Source organism: Paroedura picta, chromosome 7 (genome assembly GCF_049243985.1).
Source record: "Paroedura picta isolate Pp20150507F chromosome 7, Ppicta_v3.0, whole genome shotgun sequence".
In the NCBI taxonomy this organism is placed as follows: domain Eukaryota; kingdom Metazoa; phylum Chordata; class Lepidosauria; order Squamata; family Gekkonidae; genus Paroedura; species Paroedura picta.
In genome coordinates this window covers 32012515-32024668 of record NC_135375.1, presented here as the reverse complement: position 1 = coordinate 32024668, position 12154 = coordinate 32012515, and the positions used below count along the sequence as shown (strand labels likewise).

General features: G+C 42.4%; 1 protein-coding gene across 1 annotated transcript in view; it reads right to left on the bottom strand.

The window, feature by feature from the left end:
• Positions 1-12154, bottom strand: part of SERINC5 (serine incorporator 5) — a 56816-nt gene that overhangs the window by 4988 nt on the left and 39674 nt on the right. Inside the window, exons 8-11 of the mRNA XM_077347305.1 lie at positions 10325-10451; positions 8721-8787; positions 5713-5752; positions 605-752 (exon numbers count right to left, since the gene is read on the bottom strand). Of these exons, the coding sequence (XP_077203420.1) occupies positions 605-752; positions 5713-5752; positions 8721-8787; positions 10325-10451 (382 nt within the window). The remainder of the gene's footprint in view (positions 1-604; positions 753-5712; positions 5753-8720; positions 8788-10324; positions 10452-12154) is intronic.

Here is a 12154-nt window from a genome sequence, read left to right as displayed (position 1 = left end):
GCCTGCCACTCAGCTGTTAGGTTAAAAGTCTGGCAGCCATTTAACCCTTCAGTTTTGCTTCTCCTCTCCTTTGAAGGGACAGGGAGCAAAACAGAAGGGTTAAATGGCTCCCTGTGGATTTTTAATGAAAAGCTGTATATTTTTGTTAGAAGTACAGCAATTTCACTTTCAAATCCTTTAACACTCTTTGGAACAAATGCTCCATCCTTGTAATGGTATTACTGGGCTGCAGCTGTTCCCATTTGGGCAACAGTCCAGTTTAGGTTATATTTTTATTATATTATTTATTTAGTCATAAAGTCTAAGGCTAGAATACAAAAATATAAAGGGTAAAAGTTATATTCAGAAAATGTTATTATCCTAGAATTTGTATAATCAGGTTGCTTTATTTTGTGTTTTTAAGTATTTTACTGTTTTTATTCTAAAAGCTCAAGTGCTAAACAGAGTGCTCTGAATAATATAAAGAGAACACTGGATTTTCTTAGGCCAGCAGGTGAGGGTTTGGGGCTCAGGGGACGTTTAGTCAGAAATGTGCCTGCTCATAGTAAACCACTATGACTGCCCACTCAGTGTTAAGCATCACAGCCTGGAGAAGGTGACTTACTGGAACCAGTGGGTGACGGTCATCATCACATAGAGAGAAGCCAAGAAGAAAACAAAGTGGAAATAGGCATAGCTGTACACGGTTCCCTTCTTTTCATCATACACGACTCTCTGACCACCTCTTTTACCAACACGCTCATCCACATCCGCTGTAGAAAACAAGCACAAAGAGAAACGTTAGGATCGCTTCAAACCAAGACAGCCATCTGAATGCAAATCCTGGAGACAAAAACAAAGGCCCTTTGAGGTTTTCAGTAAGCGGGTGGTATAATCCAAGTGAAGTGTACTCAAATTAAAAGGGTGTTCCTACAGAACAGATGAAAAGATGCACTGACCTGCTTATGCTGGCAAATAAGAACAAAGATCTCAGATGCTGTCTAGGGACATCTATCCTCTAATTTAAAAGATTTTAGCATTTTCCTGATTGCAAAGTAAAAAAAAATCAAGACTGCACCTTGTAAGTGTTACTCAAACACATCTATTATGGCATCACAGAGGCACCAGCAGCTGCAGCTGTAGCTGTTTTTTATCTCCAGAGCCAAAGGGGAAAAAGATCTCCTTGTGTACGCACCAAACTATTCAAGCTTCAGGTGCTAAACAGAAAGGGCGAGGCAGCTACAAAAGTAATTGCTGTAGCTCCCAAAATCTTGGGGAAGAGGGCTTCAGTCATTACCAACCCCACACTCATTCCCTCGCAGTTTCTATTTGCCTTAAGAACATACAAAGAGCCCTGCTGGATTGTAGTCCAGCATCCTGTCTTACTAACTGGCCACCTAATTCCTCTGGAGGGACAACAGCAGGCCACAGAGGCCAAGGCTTTCCCCTGGTTTAGCCTCCTGGCACTGGGATTCAGAGGTTTAGTCTAAAAAAACCCCTCTACTACTCCACTAGCTAAACAGAATTCTGCAGCTCTTCAACAGCAACAATTCTTGTTGTTACCTATACTGTATAGCGCTGTGGATTTCTACTGTAAGCTACATTAGGATGCCAAGGAACAAATAAAATAAACACATGTATACAAAAGAAATGTGTGTGGCCAGGTGGCAGGCACATGACATGAAAGAGATTTAAGAGTTGGGTAAGCTTTATCCAGGAGCAGGGAAAAGGTGGTTAGAAAGGATTAGAGACAAGTTCTGAACCTGGCTGGTGGAGAAAAGATGAGGAAGCCATCCTGACCTAAAGACTAATTTCTGAAGATCCATTCTCTGTGCAGACTGCTGGTCAACAAATACAATCAATCAATTTTCCCACCATGTTTTCTGATTTTCTTAAACTAAGCCTGATTCTGATGGAGAGCTGTGTTGGTATGAAGCAGCAGAACAACGTCCAGTGACCCCTTTAAAACCAGTTAAGTTTTATTCAAGGTATAAGCTTTTGTGTGCATTCACACTTCTTCAGATACAGGAAGTGAATGCATATAAAAACTTACCCTGAATAAAACTTTATTGGTCTTAAAGATGCCACCGGACTCAAACTTTGTTCTTAAATTAAGCCTGTAATTTAACAGCCTCATGTTTCCTTTCATGCTGCATGTCCTTCTTTCTTGTGAAATTGCATACATTTTTCCATACATGCCCCCTCCACCAAAATAGCTGTGCAAAGATGGAAGATGGGGCAATGTATCAAAAAAAATTACAATGTAATATCTGTATGTCTTTGATTTTGAGAACATTTTATCTGCATTTAAGAAATTTAAAGATGCTCCAGTGTACCTTGGGATTTATATGACCTGTATTCTGTGATTAACAAGGCAAAGACACTCCCTTTGCCTCCTGCCTTGGTTTTGCTTGTAGGCTAGGGGGGCAGCCTTCCAAACACAGATTGAGCTTTTGGCAGAGCTATCCAAGACAGAAGTAACAAAGCTCCACTTCCAGAACAATTTTCATCAATCAAGGAGGAGAAGAACTGGATCCTCCTAAAACCACAGATGGTCTACAATGCCTTTCATCTCGTTTTGCATCCAACCCATGAAAGGCGGCATGGATGGGAGATTCCCTGAAGGATCAGGTCTCTCTTGCCACACAGAGAGAATTGGGTGGTGAACAGGGATCAGAGCTCATTCCCAGCAGGACACTTCACTGTCTGATGTCATTCATTCACTCCTTGCCACAAGGAGCTCCAAGCTCCAAGGAGCATGCAAAGAACAGCCACAAAATTGCAAGGAGGATCCACGACTAAACTTAGCTTTGCTCGCCTCAAAAGCCATCTGTTTTATATCTATACCACAGAGATGCCTGTGGTCCTCAGGTTAGAAGCAGGACTGTATGCAATTTACACCGCATGTCATTTATGTGAACAGAGTGGATGCCAAACCGCAGCTTACAGGGGCCAATTGTACTTTTCATGATTTCTTCTATTTCTGGAGTTATCAGTGCCCAAAGCTAAATTTAAACTTGCTTTTGGCATTAAAAAACAACCTCCCTGACAGAATTCGTGCTAACTGTGGCTTGGTGTTCAGATAACAAAGCTAGCTGAACATTGACTGGAGACATCCAGGTTCTAATCACCATTTAACCAAGAATTTAACGAATGGCCCTAAACAGTTGTACACCCTTTGAAGTCTAGTAAAGTAAATAGTCTTAGAAGGGTGTAACTTATTTTAGGATTGCGTATACAGTCTCTATTTCTCCTTCTAAATATCACCATGCATAGTGCTGAAATCTGGAAGCAACCACTGGAACGCTTAGTAAATATGCCTCCAGAATTCGAGTCAGGCTAAAATATGTTTTGAGAAGCTGCTGTTTTTCACTTTTTTACTAGTAAGTCTTTGAGTGTGTTATTGATTCATTCTCCTGTGTGGTTGTTTATTGAATCTATTGATTATGAAAATGGGCTTCTTAAAGTTGTATAAGTGTTATTGTCATTGCAGCCCACCCAACATTAATAGTTCTAGGATATATAAGGATTTCAAATTTCTCCGTAACTATTTTCTAAAAGGAAAAAATGATTATTTAGGGAAATGCTATGGATAGAAGGAAAAATTTGGGTAAATAAATATAATGGTTTTTTTTTTTTGGGGGGGGGGGGTGGAATTGAATAAGTTTGAACCCAAATCCCCACAGGCCTAGACCAAGACTATAGCCCGAGTTCCCGAACATGGAGCCCATGGGCACCATGGTGACAGCAGACATCTTTCTTCACACCTGACAAATCATTTTGAGAAATTGGACTGGACTTTTGCCCAGCAGGGCTTTCTGCTTTGGCAACAGGTGTGACCTTCAGCACAAACACCTTCACTGTATAACTGAAGAAAAGCTATGTCTATGCAAAAAGGTATTTTTAAATATTCATTTATTTTTCCACTTGCATGCCACCCTTCCCCAGAGGGCTCAGGGTGACTCACAACAGTTATAAATAACATAAAATAAATAGAATCATCCTTCCTAAAACTGATTAACATTAAAAGCAGATCTTACACAATTCTAGACAAGCCGCCTCCTTTTCTTCTGAGACAGAGGGGCACATAAAGTACATCCATGTCATTGGTGGCACATGTTAACTGGTAGGCTGAGCACTTTAAGTAGGGAGACCAGAATTTATAATATGTTCATATATTAAAATACAACCGGTTAACAGAATGTCTGCCTGAAATATTTGAGAGTTACTAATAGAGTTATGCATGACTTCATTCCCTGGGGCAGCCATTTTGTGGCTATACTCACTATCTGATGTCAGCCACAAGTGCAAAAAGATTTGGGGCCGCTGCTATAACCACAATCCAACAGGTGGATACTGTGAGGATAAAATTAAAACAGAGGGACCTCCTGACCTCTTTAGAGCAAGGACAGGATAGAAACAAGGCAGAGAATCATGAGAAAGCAGAGGCCCATTTGCCTAGAATTTACCGTTGAAACAAACAGTAATTCTATCAAAGCATCATTCTAGCTCTTACATCGAAGCTGAGATTCTGGCAATGCAAGCTTGGATATGGTAGACAATTTTATATTCTTGGGATCCAGAATAGACAAAGATGGACAGTGTGCTAGAGAAGTGAAGAGGAGGCTAATCCTCAGAAGAAAGGCTTTCACAAACTTGGGAAATATTTTGAAGGGCAAAAATATTTCACCGCCAAAAAACATCAGAACTGTCGAAGCAATGGTTTTTCCTGTGGTAATGTATGGATGTGATAGCTGGACCCTAAGAAAGTGTGAGAGAAAGAAGACAGATGCCTCTGAATTATGGACCTGGGGATGATTACTGAAAATACCATGGACTGCAGGAAGAACAAATCTATCTGTTCTGGACCAAATCAAACCCAACTGCTCTTTTCAGGCAGTCATCTGTAAACAAAAGCTCTCATACTTTGGTCACATAATGCGTGCAAATGATGTGATTATTTTTGGTATGATTGAAGAAGCAGGTAGACAAAGAACAAGATGGATGGATAGAATCAAAGACATGAGTGGATTGACCTTACAAAAACTTTGAGAACATACAGAGTTGGATGGAGGCCTTTGTTCTGAAAGTCGTCATCAATTGGAAACAATTTGATGGAACTTAACAACAAAAGTCTGAGTAACACAGATACATTCCACTAGCAGGGCCATTTTCCTCTGGTGCAAGAGGTTCTTTGAATACCTTAGGCTGGGATAAGCTCCTTTCCCAGGAAGAAAGGAGCCCTGCTAGCCAAACAGATTGGTGAGAACTCATTCACTCGTTTCTCCTCATACTGATCAGATAAGTAAGGTAACGGTAAAGGTATCCCCTGTGCAAGCACCGGGTCATGTCTGACCCTTGGGGTGACGCCCTCTAGCGTTTTCTTGGCAGACTCAATACAGGTTGTCCTTGCCAGTGCCTTCCCCAGTCATTACCATTTACCCCCCAGCAAGCTGGGTACTCATTTTACCGACCTCGGAAGGATGGAAGGCTGAGTCAACCTTGAGCCGGCTGCTGGGATTGAACTCCCAGCCTCATGGGCAAAGCTTTCAGACAGCTGCCTTACCACTCTGCGCCACAAGAGGCTCTTAGATAGGCTCTTAGATCAGATAAGTACTTCCACGCAATTCTGAGTTCTCAACGCTGCAGCCAAGCAGACCAAGGCCATGTTTGTCATCCACAGATACATGCCTATTCTAAATAATGCCAATATGAACGCAAATCAAGTCTTACTTTCTTCATCTGGAGAGCAGCAGAAGCAACAGCGTGCTACCTATAAAACAAAATGAAAAAAAGAAAGATTCATTCCCCACAGATAGAAGGAATACAACCCAAACTTGCTAACATTGCAAACCATGAATTAAAATGTAATTTTGTAGAATAAGGCTAGGAGCCTTTTTTAAATTGATGAATTCATTCTCTTTTGGAGAGTAAGCTACACTTCAGGCCTTTGAGGGAGGACTCATTGGGGCCAAGTTCAGCAGCAACCACTGGGTGATTTGCTACTTCCCAACACGCATGACACACCCAGGCCTGGCTGCTCGCTGCTGTTAACAGCAGCCACCCCACGAAAGTGCAGTGGTGCAGTGTTTCAGACTAGGAACTGGGAGACCTTAGTTCAAATTAACATTCTGCCATAGAAACTCACTGGGTGACTTTGAGCCAGTTACACATTCTTAGCCTCACCTACCGCAGAAGCTGCTGTGAGGATAAAATGGAGGGCAGGGGAATGATGTCCCCATTAGGGGAGAAAGGTGGGATATAAATGAAATAAATAATAGATATAGCTGAAGGGGGCAGATAAAAGGAAAGTTGGAGTGCGGTAAGATAGCAGGAGAATCTGAGGATATAGAGTTCTTGGAAGACAGAAAAATGAAACAGTGTGGGGAAGGGATCCAGGAGAAAGTGAGGGTCATCCCAGTGCAGAGGGGCTAGAATCAGCTGATACCGTGCAACTGGGCCACAGTTTGCTTGGGGAGAGGCTGCCGGAGGGGGAAGGAAGGAGGGGAAGCTGCAGACATGGACATATATAGGTAAGTTGGTGGGTGGGCGGGAAGGAGGCAGGGAAAAGGGAGAGGCTATGGAGACTTCAAGGGAAGGAAAGTGAAAATAGTGAGTAAAGGAGAAAAGAGATGCCCCCGGCAAGTCCTTGTGGTCTCCTCCTTGCACTTCTCTAATTTTAAGAAAAATAGCAATTAAGAAGATTTATTTATCAGATTGCAAATTTGTGAGGAATGCAATTAGCAATGTTGGCATGTATACAAACACTTCTCTTAATGTGGGTGACCGTCTTTCATCTACACGTAAGAAGTGCTCCCTGTTGAACAGATGCATCTAGAGAATTATGTTTACATTTCTAGTCAGAAGACAAAAGGCCCTCTGTCAGGGGGAAGAATCAGAAACACAGTGAGTTGCCAGCTGCCAGCCTTTTCTTTGTTTCCATGCAATGGTTCTTGTAGTGCTCTTTAAAAGCAAATGATGTAAAACTAATTCTATTATGGTACACTTCAGTACGGCAGTTCCCAGCTCTCTCATGCAATGAGGTCTATCTTTCCAAACAGAATCCATCTGTGTTGTCTCTCAGGCAGTAAAAGAAGCATCAATACACTAAAGAGAGTTTCCCAATTGTGAGCTGAATCACATGTCCAGCATTGTGGGTTGCTGCTAGTACAAATGGGATGAGAAGTAACCAGCCTACTTGACCTGCAGTGGAAATATCTGAAACACTATACTTTGGCATGACACAAATAAGCTTGGGCATGCCTTTGGGTTCACACACTCCGAAGTTCCCCCTGTTGTTCCTGCTTTGTAACCCATTAATCACTCTTACATCTGATGTTCTTGCTCTTCAAAGCAAAATCAGAAATATACTTTAAATCACGGCTTCTAATTAGGGAAGGGCATGAACTGAACCACAAAGCAAAATTCATCATAAATTTTACCCTGTTTGTGGTTCAGGAAGAGAAATTCTTGGAGGGTCTCCCGGTCATGAACCTCCACCAACTTTTATGGCAGTCTCTTTAAACCTCTGCTTTCTGCTCCCTGCGAAAATCGCAAAAACAGTTGAGTGTCGTCTTCAGTTCCTTTAACGTTTAAAAAGACTGCAGATGATAGCCTGAAAAACAGCTGAGCTGTGGGAAGATGCTCTAGCTAGGCAGGTCTTTTGGGTTGTCACCTGCAGTCCCTTTAAATTTTAAGGGAATTGCAGAAGGTAGTGTGGAAAAAAGATGTGGGCAGGGAGGCACTCCTGACTAGCAGCTCTTTTGCGCTGTCTTATGCAGTCTCTTTAAATTTAAAAGAGGCTGAAGATGGCAGACTGAAAGAGCTATGTGTTAAGGAGTGCCTCCTGATCCTGCAGCCATTTTTCAGTCAGTGTTCTGCAGATATCCTGAAACAGCTGAGCAGCAAGGAGAAAGTGGTTTCTTGTTGCTGAGCTGTTTTTCTGGTTCTCTAGAAACCCCATTGAAAGGGCCTGTGATCCCTTTCAATGGGGTTTGCAGGGACATGAAACCCACAACCTGGTTTAGTTTGCTGTTCTGTTCATGGCTGAAACTGAGCCACAATTTCCAGGTCCATGCTCATCCCTACTTCCAATTCCAGACTGGAGGGCACAAATAAACCACAGTTTGGTGGCTCATACATAAGCTAACTGTAATTTCCCAAAAACAAAGAAATATGGGACAGAATTAAAACACATGATGAGGTGAGGAATATGTGCAAACCTGAAACCAAACCTTGGTGTAAGTGTCATGAAATTTCCCACATTATACCAGCTTTGTGCAGTTGACACAATCCGTTGAATCCCCCTTCTCTTCCTAATGAAACTATGCCCAATCACCTATGTATAACCTCCCCCCCCGACTCTATCTTCCTCCCCACTGATGTCATTTTTTTAAAAAAGGATTAAAGTCCCCTTGAAGCAGGGACCTCTGTATGCTCTAAAAAGGGACAAGAACACTGATGGGTCTTATATAAACAAACAACATCTGGCTATAAAAAGACTAATACCTAGCAGTTTCTAAGAGACTACCCCAGAGTCCAGAAAGCCCACACTCCCATGGAAATACTGGGAAAGAACAAGAAAGTACTATGCTTTTACATTTGGTTTCTTTTGAATGTTTGTTTTTTTGCAGAGAATGCAAAGAAAGAGTGGAAAAAATCTCCAGCAGAGAACTTCCACAAGGAGGCTAATCTTGGCTGAAGCAGACAGACTCCAGTAACAAAGGAAAACATTAGCTCACTTCGGTTTCTGGTGTTGCGTATATTCCTCGCAGTGCTTCAGAACTTGCACGTGTTGTCGAAGTCAGGCTAGAAACAAACAGGAAAACAGAAATAAATCAAAGCAATTGAACCCATTTTTGATGCTGTCAAGAGATGGCTTTTATAGCCATCATTTTCAGATACCAGCAGCCTGATTAAATTCAATGGAAGAAAAGAAGCCTTACAACTCATTCTGCAGAACTGCCCCATTTGAGAGAGCCAGTTTGGTGTAGTGGTTAGGAGTGCGGACTTCTAATCTGGCACGCTGGGTTCGATTCTGCACTCCCCCACATGCAACCAAGCTGGGTGACCTTGGGCTTGCCACGGCACTGATAAAACTGTTCTGACTGATCAGTGATATCAGGGCTCTCAGCCTCATCCACCTCACAGGGTGTCTGGTGTGGGGAGAGGAAAGGGATGGCGAATGTAAGCCGCTTTGAGCCTCCTTCAGGTAGAGAGAAGCAGCATATAAGAACCAACTCTTCTTCTATTTGCACAGAACTGCATGTTGGAGTCACACTAGTTCTACATTAATCCCTTCCCGTAGAGAGTTTACACCACTTGTGCTTAATCCTGTATAAAGTGTTTCTAGCTGAAGGTGGCAGACACTTTCCCCATCAGATACCTCCGCAAAAGTAATATTCTACAAACAACTGAACAGGAACACTGGTTCAAACATTTCTAAATGGAAATGGGCAGAATCGCCCTGAGCCAAGCAGCTTCACACAGAAAGCAATCTCTCAATCACGACGGATGCTGTTTTATCTACTCAACTGCTTCCTGGGGATGCTTTCCGTGAAGAAATTTACAAATTTAAAAGGTGGCCTAAATATTGCCCCCTTTCATGTAAAGAATTGGCCATTAAAAGTATTCCATTATGAAGATTTCACAACAACTTAGAGCTAGCTTTTACCTACTTCCTCCCTTTCAGAGGAGGGTCATAAAAACCCTTTCTATTATAGTAAGGCATTTGTGTTAGAGAAGCAGTTGCGTTAAAGAAACAGTATTAGGAAGTGTAATGCTGGCCATGTCAACACTTTGACTGAAATTATATCCATTAGGACAGTGGTTCTCAACCTTGGGGTCCTGACCCCAATTGGGGTCGCCTGGCCCCTCCCGTGGGGTTGCCAGGTTGATGGGGCAGAGCAATGGCACTGGCCGCCTCCACACCACCTCCAGATTGTTGTGCACTTGTGCACGCTGCCCGCCCCTGCCCGCCCCTGCCACCCCAGCTGAGGTTGTGGCATTACGAAGGTTGAGAACCGCTGCATTAGGGTATTAATAGTCACAACTTTTCTGACTGGAATTAAATTATGTCAGGCCCGTAGTTTGAAAATCTTGGTGGAGGGTTCCCTTCACTTCTTGCTATTCATAGGGTAGGTTTATAATTAAGTTATTTGCCAGTGATGTAAAGGAAATTACAAACACAGTGTTAAAACTCTTTAGCAAACATTTGTTTGGAATGGTGTTAAATCAGGCTTCCTCAGTAGTAGCCTGACATATTTTTGCTTTGCCATTACAATCAGCGACGAACGCCACACTGTAACCATAGCAGAGACCCCAGACTTTGGAGTCCGATACATACCAGGAATACAAAATGCAACAGAACAGGAGGGCAGTTCCCAACCCAGTCACCAGGTTTTCATCAGTTTGCAGCCCATGGTTAAATTCAGGTACACAGATCGTGATGTTCTTCTGATTCTCATCTAGGACTTGAAAAAAAATCAATTCAAGATTAACATGGCTGTTTTTGGAAACTAATTATGGGATTAGATCTTGCATAGATTTCAGTGGCAAAATTCAACATCAAGGAGTGTTGTTCTTTATTCTTTTACTGTTTGCTTTACTTCCTGATTCATCCACACATAGGGACTATCAAAGGTTTTAAAGCACTACAGTCTTCTCTTCATTATACCTTGCCATGATGCCATGATATTCAGCACTGAAATACTTAACATACATGAAACAAACTAGGACAGATCTGTGTCCTGAAATGGACTCTCAAGGAATATGATGATAGGGAAGCAGACGAGAACAACATATTAGCAGTTATGCCATTACATTATGTGCGTATGCAGATGATTTATAAATCTGCTGCCCTTAGAGATGCCCTAATATTTTCCTGAACTGAGAACATCTGGAATGATTTCCACACAACTTTAAGAACTACTTCACTGCCAGTACACGCGTGTCCTAAGCCTCAGATATAAGCAGGTCAAATGAAAATGGAAAGATGGGCTCAAAAGGCAGAGAAGAATGCTAACGAAGTCAAAAGTAGTCAAGTTTCCAAGAAATAGCCGCTCAATGGTGGTTGTGTCTCACTCTTCATCACTAACCACAAATGCCTTTGGCAGGAAGCAGATGGGTAACCTGGCACTGTGCCAGGCTAAGTATTTTAGGCTGTGATCCAGCAAGTCCTTTAGGGCGCAAATAAGAATAGTGAATGCCGAGCTGGCAAGTGTTTCCTCATACAATCACCTTGCATTGCAAAGTGTGTGTGAAGGATCCCAAGTTTAAAATAAAACCAGCCTGCAATATAGAATAATAAAAAAAAGATCAGCAAGGGAGTGAGGAGAAGACAGATACACTATTGGGAACATTTCATTAGCTGTATGCATTTCTCAAGGAACCACTTGTAGTAAATAGTGTTGTAATGCAGTGGTCCCCAACCTTTTTCGGGCTGGGGATCGGGGGGGGGGGGGGAGGCCCGGGGACTGGGGGGGAGAGGGAGGCGTGGGTGCCGGCAGAAGCAAACGCGCAGGTGCAGAACTGCCGCTCCTGTTTGTTTGCGCTCGCTGGCATGCTGGCACCTGCGCCTCCCCCCCTGGGGAACACTGTGTAATGGACAGCAGAAGATTCCACCTTCTTCCCTGCCCCTCCCATCAGCATGGGCCAATCAGATTCAAACAGGCTGAATGGAATGCTAACGTGAGGAGAAAAAAAAACGAAGGGAGTTTAACTATCAGCAACCAAAAGACAAACAGGAGTTGGATTTCGGAGGGTGTGATTGGGATAGGAGTGATTTAGGACTGGCCTTGGAGTCCACTAGGCACTGTAGTGTACGATTTTAGACACGCAGGGTTTAGGTGTTGGTCCTGAATTGCAAAAGCAGACCTGAACCAATACTGTAAACACTACAGTGATTACAGCTCAGCTCTGGTAACTGCATCAGCTCAGTCTGGGAAGGCATTACAAGTCACGCTTACAAACTAAATAATTGCTGATTCCAAGATGAGCTTTTAATTTGTGTCTAACAGGCCTGAATGAACAATGAACAATGTTTGTTTGTTTATTTATTTGTTTATTTATTATGGTGCAAAACCAGCAAAATGCTAATAAAATGGTTCCAAGAAGATATATAGAGAGGTATAATTTAAAAAAGAACATTTAGAAAATATTTCCAGTAAAATTCATA